The sequence below is a fragment of the Panthera tigris genome, chromosome C1, assembly GCF_018350195.1.
Source record: "Panthera tigris isolate Pti1 chromosome C1, P.tigris_Pti1_mat1.1, whole genome shotgun sequence".
Taxonomy (NCBI): Eukaryota; Metazoa; Chordata; class Mammalia; order Carnivora; family Felidae; genus Panthera; species Panthera tigris.
In genome coordinates, this window is record NC_056667.1 from 180,561,043 (window position 1) to 180,577,876 (window position 16,834).

Sequence of the window (16,834 nt, forward strand, 5' to 3'; positions counted from 1 at the left end):
TTGATGCAGCCAGAGAAAAGAAAATGGGGAAGGGGAACAGTAGTATTCTGTAAGATAATCATTCCCTATTCTGTTGCTTTTCCAAAGTTTTCCCTACACCTTGATCTGTTTTCTCTCCAACCATTGATTTTGGGTGCTCACCAACAGTCCTTAGTTCTCTTCTTAGGTTACAAGACCTCCCTTTGAAATCTCAGGTATTCTCAGGTTTCTCTTAACACTTTACCAATTCATAAATTTCTGGATTTTGTTCACTTTCTTCTCTTGGGGTTTATATCTGTATGCCAAGAGCTTAGTAGATATACTTCCAGGATGTATAAAATTTAAGAGAATGAATTAATTACCCCTTTCACCATCCCCATTCCACTAACCCACCTGCTGTATACCTATTAACTTCCTGGGACTACTCCCTGTCTGGATTAATGAAAGGTACCTCCACTCTCCAGACCAGAAAATTAACATCAATCAAGACTTCTTCTCCCTTTGCCATTTAATATCTAAGTCATTTCAACCCTTTTTCCTACATATCTATTGTATCTCTACAATGTTCCTCATCCCAGCTCAAATGCTTTAATTTAAACTCTTATCGTTTCTTGCCTGGGTCATCATGATGGTCTCCTGCATTAGTTTCCTGGGGCTGCTGACAGTTGGCTTAAAATAAGAGAAATTTATTGTCTGATAGTTCTGGAGGCTAGAAGTTTGAAATCAAGGTGTTGGCAAAGCCATGCTCCTTCAAAGCTTCTAAGAGGATCCTTCTCTGCCTTTTCCAGTTTCTGGTAGCTCCAGGTAAGTGATTTTCTAAAATGCAAATATTCTTCTAAAAGCACACCAATAATAATAGAATAACTCCCAAATCAGTTAGCATTTCATATAAGTATGCTCCAGATCCCTTATCATTAACCAAACCTTTTCACTTATTTGACCCTTTTTAGAATCTTTTATGGTTCCTTCACCCTGAAAACTTCTATGCACTCAGTCCTGGGTACCTCTTCCTCTGTAGGAACCTAATCACATCCAGCCGAGTTGCTTACCTCCTTGTTCATGTCTCCGTCTTTAAACAGTTAAGGTGACCAAACATACTACTGTCCAAACTGGAACACTTTGAGAGTGATCATGGGCATTAGAGAATTAGTATTATATAATTTAAAAATGGTATATTGGCAAATCTAGTTTAGTGTATCGGTAGGCCCCTGAGTAGTTCTACTCAAACATTGTTTTCAAAGTAAGATTATTTCTGAAAATAATTAGGAAATGGAAGCAAAAAAAATTATGATTATCCTGAGAGTATATGCAGAACATACTTTTCTTGCTATATATTCACACACTTTAACTTCTTAGATACATCTGTTTCAGATAACATCTCTGATAGTTTCCCAAAGAATGTAATTTTCAATATGGTCTCACTGCTTTTAATCTCTATAATATTCTACAGAGCTTCACTTAATGGTTACTAAATTTTAAATTGCTGCCATTTTTAACTGACTCTTCACTACCGACTATCATATTTTAAGTTAGGATATACTCTACAGGTGCTTGAACAAATTGCTACAGATGCTTGAACAAATTGCTAAATGAACTAGAGAGAGCCCCCTCCTTCTTATTTTTTGTATTGAAAAGTATAATTATCTTAGGTCAAATACTTCTGCAGGCACTGTATCACTGTATTTTGGTCTCCATTCTTAGTATCTTTTTTATATATAAATATTCCTACAAGACAAATTCATCAAATTCATGCTTCTTTTTAAATGCTTTCCCAATTTTAAATTGCTGCAAAGTCAAAGGCCTCTCATTTTATTTGAGTACAGAATAGGAATCTGTCCAATGAAACACAGATCAAAGATCCTTCACCTAAGTTTAGATATGTCATGTGAGCTCTTGATATCTGTTTTTTCTTTGCTTTTGTAGAGACAGAATTCAATACCTTCCTGTTTATAGGTTTAAAAAAAAATAATCCCAAGTTACTAAAAGTTTCACAAAGTCAGTTTTTTGGATACTTTGAGATTGATTGATCTAAAATTTTCCAACTAATTTAGAACAAACTTCTAACTACACTTGGAGGAATTTGCCTCAAAAAACGTCATATCTTGCAGGACACTTGGATTGGTTTAACAAGCAGTGCTTCAGAGTTGCAAACATGTTAAAAAGCCAACTGATAGTCAAGTAGCAAAAAGATAATATGGGTAGTGTGTGTGTGTGTGTGTGTGTGTGTGTGTGTGTGTGTGTGTGAAAGAGAGAGAGAGAGAGAGGCAGACAGACAGAAAGAGAGAGAACTGTAGGGGCTGAAATGTGGTTGATATGATATGAAGCCATTTGGCTTCCTCTCAAAATCTACATACCTCAGGTAAACATCAATGACCGAAAGAATTTGTTTCCTCCTGACAAACGGCTCAAATTCTACAATAGCACAGTAAAATTTCCCTAAAAATAAAGCCACACTCCAGAACAGAAGGAAATTCATCTGTATTTTCATTTTGGAGCCTGGTTGATGTATGTTCTTCTCAGATCCTTTTCAATATAACACAATCACTTCGCAGATTCCTACAGGTGTGTACATGTCAAAAATAAATGATAAAATATAGGTTCCTACTGGGCGTACCAAATGTCCTAACTACCTACTCTAGCGTTATGATAGCCTGTCATAACAAAGTACTACCTAATAAGCGGTTGGGAAGTATTCTGCTATTTATTTTATAAGGGTGTGAATTAATCAGAATTTCCCGCTTACTATTACAAACACTTACAACATGATAGAGGGCAAAATAGGTGACATCCTTGCTGTGCTTTTTACGATACCTCATACTGGTTCAGGAACATGTGGAGTTGCTGTACACTTATTCTTAGGTCAGTCTCATTGAACTCATAAGGAATATTCCACCCCAGGGGTCCAAATTTCCGTCTCTCTTGGACCAAAGCATGAAAGAAGCAGAGGCCATAAAGTAATTTCTTGAATTCTTCCTGTAACGAGAAGAAACGGTGCCACATGACGTCCCCCCCCCCCAATGTTACATTATACCTACCATATTTTAAAATGAAATTAATTCTTTTTGTTTATAAGTATATCCACCCCAAAGTATACTAAAACAGAATTAACTACCATAGGCTATTTAGGCAAAAATATGCTCATTTGTACACATGTCCAGTTGACAGACACAGCTATGAGCACCAGGTTTTAGGGAGTATAGTAAGCTTGTCTATTTAATGTAACCGTATAGGATTCTGGAGGTTCCAACTGAAACATCATGAGGTAAGAAAAATTAATTCTAAATGGGTGATCCCAGACCACCATGGAGATATTTCAAAGAAGACAGTTCAAACCGATTAAGCAGCTCTACAAGAAGGACTTCCGGATTGAAACTTTGGACAGCTTCATGACTTTTCTAGTTACTCTGAGGCAAGAAGAAGGCTTACAGTTACTTTCAATGGCAAAGCCAGCCTTGAATCAGAAATCAGAAAGTATGATGCACCCTCCACAAGACTGTTACAAAATGGTCAAAATAGAGCTTGAGAGAGAATTGGTAAAGATTTCCTTGGAAAGAGCAGCTGCTGTGCTGGGAGCCCTCTTGCCCCCATCCCAGAGGGAGAAAGGAGCATGGGATGTATCTTCTTAGTCCAAGCTAGTGAGAAGGAATTAATGGGGCTGCTCAGAGAGCTGATGCATGTTCCTTGCAGCGGTGGTAGAGTGGAAAAGTGCACAACTTATGACAGAAAGAGTAGAATAGTCTATGGCCACAGGGTAGTGGATCAGGAGAGGGAAATCAGAGCCCTGCTTCCAACAGTGGGCCAACCCAGCCTGGATCCCAATGAGCAGATGGGGCGCTGGATTAAGAATGTCAGCCAGGGCCCACTTGAAGCATTTCTTGGTCAAGATGACTTATGTTACAGGGTGAGGAAATCCCGACAGTAAGAGCCTGTACGAAGTGAATGGCGAGACCCAACAGCTGAGGGGGGCATGAGCAGTCAGCTGATGGATGGAGTCACAGTCAGAGGAGTCCAGAAGGGGAGTCTAAGGAGAACCCATGAAAAGACTCACAAGAGAAAACTTGAGATTTAAACCCCTGCCAAGCCCAGAGAGCTCCAAGCAAAAGCAGCCCAGGACCAGAAGTTCCACTCTGCCCTGCCTTGCGGTTGTACACGCTCCAAACTGAGTGGTCAGGCTCAGCAGCCATCATTACAAAAAGAAAGATGCCAACTCCATCCTTCTCCCCAGTGGCATGAAGCCGACTGACTACAGGTCCTAGGTAAGTTGCTGGAGAGTTGAAGCCTCTATTTTAAATAAAAGCTAAGTACTGATTGACATATTACATTGCACTTTGATTCTGGAATCCAGGCTGGATTTACAAGTTAAAATGGCTGTAGGTCATTTCATTACCTGACAGTAACCAGAAAAATCGTGATGCTGCCCAAAGTTTTGTCCAAGGGCAGGTGGAAGTTTCCCCTGTGGAATAAACTCAAAGGGGGAGTGGAGACAAAACCCAAGTAGCATCAGTTTAATCAGAGAGGTGGGAAAAGGCAAAGTGACACATGCTGTCTGCATTTGGGAACTACTTTAGATCCATTACAGAACAGAACAAGTTGGCAAGTGTGATGATGTGGGAGCCAGGTGCTCAGCACAGAGGCAGTGGCATGCACGTATGGAATGAGGAAAAGTAAGCAAGAACCCTGGGTGGATGGACTGAAGTTGGCTATACATTACAAACTCATTACCTCTAGAATATGTGAATGAGTATGTATGTGTACATGTACTTATCTGGATGCACACATATACTCGTCTATATGTGTATGCATGTGAGTGTGAGAGTACACACATATTTCTAAGTTTTCTCCCCTGAAAGGACCAAGAACCAAAACAAGGCAGTAGCACCCAGATCTAGGTCTCTAGAACCAGGACTCCACAGAAAAATGGCTGGTTCCAGGGTTGAACAACGGATGAGCTTGCAGCATCTGGTGCCAGAAAGTAAGAGAGCTAAGTAATAATAATAACAACAGCAATAATAATAATAATAATAATAATAATAATAAATGATGGGACCTAGAACGAAGTACAGAGGAGCCAGCTTGCAGGTGCTCCCACTGACCAAATCTGGGACAATTTGAGCAAAAGACTTAAGGATAGTAATGCATTGTAAACCACTGGGGGGAAAAAAACCCCAAGGAATTCCCAAGTCCATCCCAAAAACACATAAGTAAAGAGAGAGATGGGAAAGCTGTTGTGGACTCTAGAGTGGCAGGGGTCAAATACGGCGGGAGTGCTGGAGTTGGAATTATCACGGGAAATAACTTGATCAGGCAAGATACATCAGTGGCTACTAAATCTGGGCTGGGGTGGATGTTGCTGAGGAACAGGATATTGGCATGGCCGTGAAATGTCTCCCTGCCTGACGATTAGTTGCAAAGGGTAAGGTAGTAATTACACGTTGAAGAAATCAGACAACACTCTGTCTGGGAGATCAAAATTTATACCAACAGTGAGGGATAAATGATATCGTGCACCTCCTAGTGTGATACTCTGACACAATTTCACTAATGTGGTGTTTTGGCTAAAAATGCATAACTTGAATCTAATAATGAGTAAATATCAGCCCCCAATGAGAAATGTTCCATTAAAAAGACAAGAGGAGACAAATTCTTCAGAAATGTCAATGTCATCCAAGGCAAAGGCTAGAGCAATGTTCAAGATAAAAGGAGGCAAAGAGACGTGGTGACTAAATGCAATTCTAACCCTAGACCAATCTGTAGTGAACAGGGAAGATGCTCTAAGGGACACGACTGAATCAACAGACAAATTTGGAACATAAACAGTAAACTAGATAAAATAGTGTATCCTTGCTAAATCCATTAAACTAATAATGGTACTAGGGTAAGATAATCTCTCTATTCTTAAGAAATATACATCAAAGTGTTTATTTAGGAGTAAAGGGTTGTGATATGTCTAACTTACACACAAAAGCTATATTAACAGGAGGTGAATGTGGGTTCAGGGCACAGGGGTGTTCTCTGTACTATTTTTATACTTGCCACTTTTCTGTAAGTTTAAAATTATTTCCAAATAAAAAGTTAAAGCAAAAATTATGATGTGCTCTTTTGACACTTGAGGAGATTTGGCTTTTGGTTTGGATTGTGCTTCATAAACGCCTAGACTTCCAATATGTGTGACTTCCACTGGAGAGATCTTTGGATCTAGAAGAAAGGGAGTAAGATTTTGCCAAAGGGCTTCTGTCCAGCCTATCCCATGCAGACATACCCTTACCACCTACCTGCAAGCAACCTGCTCTCCTCTGGGCCTTATCAATGCGAAAGCTACTCCTACAGCAGGTCTTAGAAGCTTAGGCTAAGGTGTGACTTAGTTTTAAACATAGATGCTTGCTTTATTTTAGTACCCAAGACTTCAACGAAAGTGTTTCCTTATTTTTAATGTTTTCTTTTGATGTGTACTTAAAACATATTCCGATACCAAAAGTGTGAGCTCTTTAATGGCAGAAACTTACCGAGGTTCATAACCCCTCTTAAAAAGAAAACCCTTCCATTTTTAATTATGGTAAAATGCTGTGAAACAATTTTAGGTCACAGACATTCACACGCAGAATTCTAATCATGAAAGCAGTGGGCGGTTTCCCTGCTTGCCTGGTGACGCTGAAAGAGACCCTTATGAGTCCCATCCATCAAGGAGTAAAATCATTTTGGTCCTCATTATAGTTATATGGAGGAAATATTTTTATGTTTTAATTTAAAGATATCGCTCCAAATAGCACAGGGCTCAGTTAATATCCTGAAACAAGATTCTTCAACCTTGCAGATTTGTACTGGGAATGGCTTACAGCTGACTTTCTCAATAGAGAGCTACATTATTAATGACGCCCCAGAAGATCTCAGCTGAGCAGAAATGAAGCTGGTGGTAAAATTAAAATAAAATATTAATACAATTGACTTCAGCACAGTCAATAATCAGTAATCAAAACCAACCGCACTGCAGGGCAGGAGGCCTATTTAATTTGTAGTTTTACTCAGCCACACACATTCATGATCACCAGGGGCCACTTGAAATGCTTCACAGGGCTGAGGTAACAAGACTTAGCCATTACTAACAGGCTTTTTGCAGCTGCCAAAGAACTCAGGGTCAGAGATCGGGTCCATGAGGTATGATCGAATGATATTAGCCCGTAAACCTTTCGGTGCCTCATTGGTCATTTTCACCCCATTCTGCAGTACGGACACGGGGAAGTTTGGTGACGGGTAACTTGTCAGCCAAATGCGGAAATCTGGATGGGTCGATTCTGGGCTTAACTCCTGCAAAAAAAGAAAATTAGACACAAATGGGTGTCTAAAATCCAAGGAAACTCTCCACATCATATGTGCATGGGATGGCCTGGAGGTGGGAGGAAGCATCTTTACAAATAGAGCCTACTGCTGCAATTCAAGGCAAAGGTCTTAAAATCTGATTCTGCCCCTGAAACAACACACTTCGTTGAGAAGGCCCGGACTGTTGCCGTCCTTCTTGAAAATTTAAATCACAGGACTATAAAGTTCTCAGAGGTATTATAGAATTTAGAGTTGGTTGCAATAGAGACTAAGACATACCCCCCAAAATCTCATATCTTAACTGATGTGCTGAAATATTTATAGATATAATTCTCTGCCCAAGAGCCTGATTAAGAATAATCCATTCTTCTTGCCGTAGCCAGGTTGTGAGAATGAGTAACATCAGTCAATATTAAACCAAGTGAGATGAAAAGAAAAAAAGAGCATTTTGAAAGGTGAAGTATTAAATATCACTATTAGCTATATTTTCTTAAAGGGATATTCAAGTTGGTGCAAGGGAGGATAAGAGAACACTCACTTAGCACTGTCTTAAAGGCTGTATAGGCTAGGAATGATTACCATGGGCCGTTCCCCCCTTCCTGTTCAGTCCTGCTCTCTATTGCTACCTCCTTCAATTGTCCATATCAGTAGTATCTTAAGCTGCAATTCTTTATCAATAAAACATTTTTTGAGCACTCATGTGGTCAACGGGTGAGGGTGAATTAGGAAGGATGCAAAGATGCCTCTGTTATTTAGCAACAACAGTGGAGAGAAAGGGCAACGTTTTTCCCTTGTACCAGCTGCCCTATGCCCAGTGACTTCAGCAACGTGACTCATGGGACTTTGGGCTAGGTTTGCCAGCCATCAGGGACAGCTCTTCTCTCTTATGTGATTCTAATGGGTATATATGACACAGTTCAACAGGAATGGCCTAGAGGGGAAGATGGCGGTGTAGGAGGATGCTGAACTCACCACGTCCTGCGGATCACTTAGATTCCACCCACAGCTGCCTAAATAACCCAGAAAACCACCAGAAGACTAGCAGAACGGATTCTCCAGAGCCAAGCAGAGACAAGAGGCCCACGGAAGAGGGTAGGAAGGGCAGATAGGTGGTGCGCACTCCACGGACTGGCGGGAGGGAGCCGGGGCGGAGGGGCAGCCCTCCGGCAAAGCAGAGCCTCCGCGTTGTGGCTGGCAAAAGCGGAGGGGCCGGACAGAGTGTGTTCAGACAGCAAGCGGGACTTAACATCTGGAAGGTCATAAGTTAACAGCTCTACTCGGAGAGCGGGAAGGCTGGAGGACAACGGGAGGGAGAGCTGTTGAGCCACAGACGGCAGAGCTCAGCTTGGCGGGGAACAAAGGCACTCGCCAGCGCCATCTCCCTCGCCCATCCCCCAGCCAAAATCCCAAAGGGAACCAGTTCCTGCCAGGGAACTTGCTTGCACCGCACAAACACCTAACGCTGTGCTTCTGCAGATCCATCCCTCTGGCAGGTCTGACTCCTTCCCGGTGCCGCAGGGCCCCTCCCGAAGCAGATCACCGAAGGAGAAGAGAGCTAAGCCTACCCCTCCTGCCCCCGTGCACCTTGCTGACCGACCCCAGCTAATACGCCAGATCCCCAGCACCACAAGCCTGGCAGTGTGCAAGTAGCCCAGACAGGCCATGCCACCCCACAGTGAATCCCGCCCCTAGGAGAGGGGAAGAGAAGGCACACACCAGTCTGACTGTGGCCCCAGCGGTGGGCTGGGGGCAGACATCAGGTCTGACTGTGGCCCTGCCCACCAATGCAAGTTATGCAAGACAGTACAGGGGAAGTGCCCCGCAGTTCTGCACCACTCCAGGGACTATCCAAAATGACGGAAGAATTCCCCTCAGAAGAATCTCCAGGAAATAACAACAGCTAATGAACTGATCAAAAAGGATTTAAACAATATAACAGAAAGTGAATTTAGAATAATAGTCATAAAATTAATCGCTGGGCTTGAAAACAGTATAAAGGACAGCAGAGAATCTATTGCTACAGAGATCAAGGGACTAAGGAACAGCCAGGAGGAACTAAAAAATGCTATTAATGAGCTGCAAAATAAAATGGAGACAACCACAGCTCGGATTGAAGAGGCAGAGGAGAGAATAGGTGAACTAGAAGATACAATTATGGAAAAAGGAGAAGCTGAGAAAAAGAGAGATAAAAAAAAAAATCCAGGAGTATGAGAGGAAAATTAGAGAACTAAGTGATGCACTAAAGAGAAATAATCTACACATAATTGGTATTCCAGAGGAGGAAGAGAGAGGGAAAGGTGCTGAAGGGGTACTTGAAGAAATCATAGCTGAGAACTTCCCTGATCTGGGGAAGGAAAAAGGCATTGAAATCCAAGAGGCACAGAGAACTCCCTTCAGACGTAACTTGAATCGATCTTCTGCACGACATATCATAGTGAAACTGGCAAAATACAAGGATAAAGAGAAAATTCTGAAAGCAGCTAGGGATAAACGTGCTCTAACATGTAAAGGTTGACCTATAAGACTTGTGACCAATCTCTCTACTGAAACTTGGCAGGCCAGAAAGGAATGGCAGGAGATCTTCAATGTGATGAACAGAAAAAAATATGCAGCCGAGAATCCTTTATCCAGCAAGTCTGTCATTTAGAATAGAAGGAGAGATAAAGGTCTTCCCAAACAAACAAAAACTGAAGGAATTCATCACCACTAAACCAGCCCTACAAGAGATCCTAAGGGGGATCCTGTGAGACAAAGTAACAGAGACATCGCTACAAGCATGAAACCTACAGACATCACAATGACTCTAAACCCATATCTTTCTATAATAACACTGAATGTAAATGGATTAAATGCGCCAACCAAAAGACATAGGGTATCAGAATGGATAAAAAAACAAGACCCATCTATTTGCTGTCTACAAGAGACTCATTTTAGACCTGAGGACACCTGCAGATTGAGAGTGAGGGGATGGAGAACTATTTATCATGCTACTGGAAGTCAAAAGAAAGCTGGAGTAGCCATACTTATATCAGACAAACTAGACTTTAAATTAAAGGCTGTAACAAGAGATGAAGAAGGGATTATATAATAATCACACGGTCTATCCATCAGGAAGAGCTAACAATTATAAATGTCTATGTGCCGAATACAGGAGCCCCCAAATATATAAAACAATTACTCACAGACATAAGCAACTTTATTGATAAGAATGTGGTAATTGCAGGGGACTTTAACACACCACTTACAGAAATGGATAGATCATCTAGATACACGGTCAATAAAGAAACAAGGGCCCTGAATGATACATTGGATCAGATGGACTTGACAGATATATTTAGAACTCTGCATCCCAAAGCAACAGAATATACTTTCTTCTCGAGTGCACATGGAACATTCTCCAAGATAGATCACATACTGGGTCACAAAACAGCCCTTCATAAGTATACAAGAACTGAAATCATACCATGCATACTTTCAGACCACAGTGCTATGAAGCTTGAAATCAACCACAGGAAAAAGTCTGGAAAACCTCCAAAAGCATAGAGGTTAAAGAACACCCTACTAACGAATGAGTGGGTCAACCAGGCAATTAGAGAAGAAATTTAAAAATATATGGAAACAAACGAAAATGAAAATACAACAATCCAAACGCTTTGGGATGCAGCGAAGGCAGTCCTGAGAGGAAAATACATTGCAATCCAGGCCTATCTCAAGAAACAAGAAAAATCCCAAATACAAAATCTAACAGCACACCTAAAGGAAATAGAAGCAGAACAGCAAAGACAGCCTAAACCCAGCAGAAGAAGAGAAATAATAAAGATCAGAGCAGGAATAAACAACATAGAATCTAAAAAAACTGTAGAGCAGATCAACAAAACCAACAGTTGGTTTTTTGAAAAAATAAACAAAATTGATAAACCTCTAGCCAGGCTTCTCAAAAAGAAAAGGGAGATGACCCAAATAGATAAAATCATGAATGCAAATGGAATTATTACAACCAATCCCTCAGAGATACAAGCAATTATCAGGGAATACTATGAAAAATTATATGCCAACAAACTGGACAACCTGGAAAAAATGGACAAATTCCTAAACAGCCACACGCTTCCCAAACTCAACCAGGAGGAAATAGAAAGCTTGAACAGACCCATAACCAGCAAAGAAATTGAATCAGTCATCAAAAATCTCCCAACAAATAAGAGTCCAGGACCAGATGGCTTCCCAGGGGAGTTCTACCAGACATTTAAAGCAGAGATAATACCTATCCTTCTCAAGCTATTCCAAAAAATAGAAAGGGAAGGAAAACTTCCAGACTCATTCTATGAAACCAGTATTACTTTGATTCCTAAACCAGACAGAGACCCATTAAAAAAAGAGAACTACAGGCCAATATCCCTGATGAATATGGATGCAAAAACTCTCAATAAGATACTAGCAAATCGAATTCAACAGCATATAAAAAGAATTATTCACCATGATCAAGTGGGATTCATTCTTGGCATGCAGGGCTGGTTCAACATTCGCAAATCAATCAATGTGATACATCACATTAATAAAAGAAAAGATAAGAACCATATGATCCTGTCAATCGATGCAGAAAAGGCATTTGACAACATCCAGCAACTTTCTTAATAAAAACCCTCGAGAAAGTCGGGATAGAAGGAACATACTTAAAGATCATCAAAGCCATTTATGAAAAGCCCACAGCTAACATCATCCTCAATAGGGAAAAACTGAGAGCTTTTCCCCTGAGATCAGGAACACAACAGGGATGTCCACTCTCACTGCTGTTGTTTAACATAGTGTTGGAAGTTCTAGCATCAGCAATTAGACGACAAAAGGAAATCAAAGGCATAAAAATTGGCAAAGATGAAGTCAAGCTTTCACTTTTTGCAGATGACATGATATTATACATGGAAAATCTGATAGACTCCACCAAAAGTCTGCTAGAACTGATACATGAATTCAGCAAAGTTGCAGGATACAAAATCGATGTACAGAAATCAGTTGCATTCTTATACACTAATAATGAAGCAACAGGAAGACAAATAAAGAAACTGATCGCATTCACAATTGCACCAAGAAGCACAAAATACCTAACAATAAACCTAACCAAAGATGCAAAAGATCTGTATGTTGAAAACTAGAGAAAGCTTATGAAGGAAATTGAAGAAGATATAAAGAAATGGAAAAACATTCTATGCTCATGGATTGGAAGAATAAATATTGTCAAAATGTCAATGTAATCCCAATGAAAATTGCACCATCATTCTTCTTGAAACTAGAACAAGCAATCCTAAAATTCATATGGAACCACAAAAGGCCCCGAATAGCCAAAGTAATTTTGAAGAAGAAGACCAAGGCAGGAGGCATCACAATCCCAGACTTTAGCCTCTACTACAAAGCTCTCATCATCAAGACAGCATGGTATTGGCACAAAAACAGACACATAGACCAATGGAATAGAATAGAAACCCCAGAACTAGACCCACACAGTATGGCCAACTAATCTTTGACAAAGCAGGAAAGAACATCCAATGGAAAAAAGACAGTCTCTTGAACAAATGTTGCTGGGAGAACTGGACAGCAACATGCAGAAGGTTGAAACTAGACCACTTTCTCACACCATTCACAAAAATAAACTCAAAATGGATAAAGGACCTGAATGTGAGACAGGAAACCACCAAAACCCCAGAGAAGAAAGCAGGAAAAGACCTCTCTGACCTCCGCCGTAGCAATTTCTTACTTGACACAACCCCAAAGGCAAGGGAATTAAAAGCAAAAATGAACTACTGGGACCTTATGAAGATAGAAAGCTTCTGCACAGCAAAGGAAACAACCAACAAAACTAAAAGGCAACCAACGAAATGGGAAAAGATATTTGCAAATGACATATCAGACAAAGGGCTAGTATCCAAAATCTATAAAGAGCTCACCAAACTCCACACCCGAAAAACAAATAACCCAGTGAAGAAATGGGCAGAAAACATGAATAGACACTTCTCTAAAGAAGACATCCGGATGGCCAACAGGCACATGAAAAGATGCTCAACGTCGCTCCTTATCAGGGAAATACAAATCAAAACCACACTCAGATACAACCTCGCGCCAGTCAGAGTGGCCAAAATGAACAAATCAGGAGACTATGGATGCTGGAGAGGATGTGGAGAAACGGGAACCCTCTTGCACTGTGGTGGGAATGCAAATTGGTGCAGCCACTCTGGAAAACAGTGTGGAGGTTCCTCAAAAAATTAAAAATAGACCTACCTTTGACCCAGCAGTAGCACTGCTAGGAATTTACCCAAGGGATACAGGAGTACTGATGCATAGGGGCACTTGTACCCCAATGTTTATAGCAGCACTTTCAACAATAGCCAAATGATGGAAAGAGCCTAAATGTCCATCAACTGATGAATGGATAAAGAAATTGTGGTTTATATACACAATGGAGTACTACATGTCAATGAGAAAGAATGAAATATGGCCCTTTGTAGCAACATGGATGGAACTGGAGAGTGTTATGCTAAGTGAAAATAAGCCATACAGAGAAAGACAGATACCATATGTTTTCACTCTTATGTGGATCCTGAGAAACTTAACAGAAACCCATGGGGGAGGGGAAAGAAAAAAAAAAAAAAAGGAGGTTAGAGTGGGAGAGAGCCAAAGCATAAGAGACTCTTAAAAACTGAGAACAAACTGAGGGTTGATGGGGGGTGGGAGGGAGAGGAGGGTGGGTGATGGGTATTGAGGAGGGCACCTTTTGGGATGAGCACTGGGTGTTGTATGGAAACCAATTTGACAATAAATTTCATATATTGAAAAATAAATAAATAAATACATCCCATGAAACCAAAAAAAAAAAGAATGGCCTAGAGATGGAGGAACCACGAGGAAACAGGCACAAATATTAAACCTCTAATGTAAGGCCTGAAGGATGAGAAGATCTTGGTAAGGCAAATAATAGGAAGAAATGTTTTTCAGATGGAAACATTAGGATGGCCTACATTCTTGAAAAAGTATGCTAGACCAAAGTGAAAGAACTTCAAATGGCTAGAGCATAGAAGTCAAGATGCAAAGTGGCCAGAGATGAAAACTGAGAGGAAGCAAAGGTCAACGAGGAAGGGTGTTGTAAGCCACGATGGGGGTTTAAACTTTGTCTTGCACGCAATGGAAAAGTTTTAAGCAGGGAAGCAGTATTTATTCACTGACTCAGGAAATATTTATGGACTGTCTCTTTGGACCAGGCACAATTCAAGGTGGTTGAGATAAAGCAGAGAAGAAAACAAAGTCACTGTTCTCATGGTGCTTATATTCCATTAAGAGATACAGACAAAATGGTGACAAGTGGCACAAAGAAAAATACAACTGGCTCCTTAACGTTTCAATTGTATGTCTGGATTGTGCAAGTTATATCATTACCTTGGCTAATTAGTAACCCGTGGGACTCCTGAGTTAGGGGCGGTCCAGAGTCGTGGGTAATTATATCAAATACATTTTCTCTATGTTTGTTGAAATCAAGTGCCAGGTTTTCTGTTCCTCAGTTGAGCTACATGGGGTTTCTTCCTGGAATTTCTGCCCACCAGAATAGGGAAGTGCCCTAACCCGCTGCAGGAACAGGGGGATGGGGGGCGAGGAGGGAGTACTCCTTTGGATTCAGATTGATCCTCCGTGGCAGAGTCACTGGCTAAGTAGGTGAGAAGTCAGTTAAAGTAAAGTTACATCCCGAAGCCTTTTGGTTTAGAGTGACTACATGAATTTCACCCTGAAAAGCCTCCTTTGTTGTCTTTGGTCCACTGCTGTAAAAAGTACATTGGTGTTCATTTGCCCTGTGGTTTAATCCCATGTTTGAGGCTGCTCTTATGGATTAAGGAGATTTCCAACTCACTGCATGAGCCTTTGTCCCTGTTGAGAGGGACTGGATGACGCCTGACTGCATGATCTCCTCTGGTCCCCTAGTTCCCAGTGCGAGCCCACCTCTCCTGTAATCCAGGCATGCCACTCGCCTGTAGCCCTCCGAACCAGAGAACAGCCATGGAGCTGAATGGCGTGTATATCAGTAATTATGTGGGGGAATACAATCTCATAAAAATAAACTTGCATTTTTACCTCACAAACTTTCTCGAGGGTTGGCATCCAAGAAGTGGCAAGGTGACAGTTCTGAAGAACAACCCATGTTCCTTCTTTGACAGCTTTTTCTATCATCTTCATAGCTATGGGCCCTTGGCCTTGACCAAGGGATAAAGAGCTAAGCTTTGATCCCCCATATCCCTGTGTACAAGAATAGCAAAGATATTATGTAACAATACACCTTTAAAGAAGAATCAGTGTTATTTTTTACAGGAAATGTTAACACTAAATATGTTCAAATTTAATTATGTAGAATCCCTCAACGGTCTAACCATATGCAGCCCTACAAAATTCTTACTGATTAAGAATCTTATAAAAACTGAGATCAAAAGCAAGTCAGTTCAGGTCATAAATAGTCATGGTAATAAATGGAAAATTCTGTAGGGTCTTTGATTGTTGACATAAGGGATAGAAAAAATATTAAGAACACTTTTAACCTGAGGAAACAGGAGATGAAAGGACCCAGCTGTCCTGCAGCAACTCCTAAAATCCAAAGCTGAAAAGAAAACTACGAACAGACAGATGAACTTGTTTCTGTTTCCTCCAGATCTTTGAATAATTATATTTTAATTAATTTCATTGCTGCATAGAGTTCGGTGGAAAAAAAGAAATTAACTCCTAATTCCCCTTTTAAAGTTTCTTTAAAGGATTCTGTGGGAATATGTGTCCAGAGTGCATTTCTACTATATCCTGATTCATCTGCAGCTTCTGGAAACAGTGTCTGGGACTCCTTGAGCTCTTTCTTTCCAGGGCAGTTACATCAACACTAGCGGGCAGAAGCAGCAGCAAACAAAATAGAGCCCGGTGCTACCATTTCTGGACATGGAGATAGCAAGTGAAGACAATGCACGGAGAACAATGGCAGAGAACAATCAAGTCATACAACGTGGGAAGAGAAATGGAGAGGAACTGGGAAGATCTCAAAGGATCGGAAAGATCACGTTGATTTGGAGAGGAGTCCCACCTAAAACGAATACCTCTAGCATCCACAGCACTTCTGCTCTGGCCCACCATTGCTCTTTCTGGCCTTTTAGCAGCGGCCCCACCCCCACCCCCCACTTCAAAGAATGCCCTGCTTCCATTTTGCCCTACTCAGATAAATTCTCCTCACGCCGGCTAGGATGAGCTTTAGAAACTATAGATCAGATTGTGTCACTTTGTTGCTTAAAATCCCATGACACCATCCCACTGTATTCAACATCCTTAACGTAGCCCACAAAGGTCCTATGTGGATCCGGCCCCTCAATACGTCATCTCACACCCCATCTCCTTTAGTGGTGACAGCCACATTCCAGCACTTCTTTAACTGGTGGTAAGTGCTGTGTCACACGATCAGTTCCCAAGTATCTAAGAATTACCCCCAATGGAAAAAAAAAAAACATGAAATATTAAAATAAATTGGCCTAGTAAAGAG

At 41.0% G+C, this 16,834-nt stretch overlaps 1 protein-coding gene across 3 annotated transcripts in view; it reads right to left on the reverse strand.

The window, feature by feature from the left end:
• Positions 1-16,834, reverse strand: part of DNAH7 (dynein axonemal heavy chain 7) — a 264,436-nt gene that overhangs the window by 30,119 nt on the left and 217,483 nt on the right. For all 3 annotated transcript variants that reach the window (XM_042994954.1, XM_042994955.1, XM_042994953.1), the window contains 3 exons: positions 15,400-15,561; positions 7,081-7,281; positions 2,791-2,952 (listed from right to left, as the gene is read on the reverse strand). In XM_042994954.1, coding sequence (XP_042850888.1) covers positions 2,791-2,952; positions 7,081-7,281; positions 15,400-15,561 — 525 coding nt within the window. The remainder of the gene's footprint in view (positions 1-2,790; positions 2,953-7,080; positions 7,282-15,399; positions 15,562-16,834) is intronic.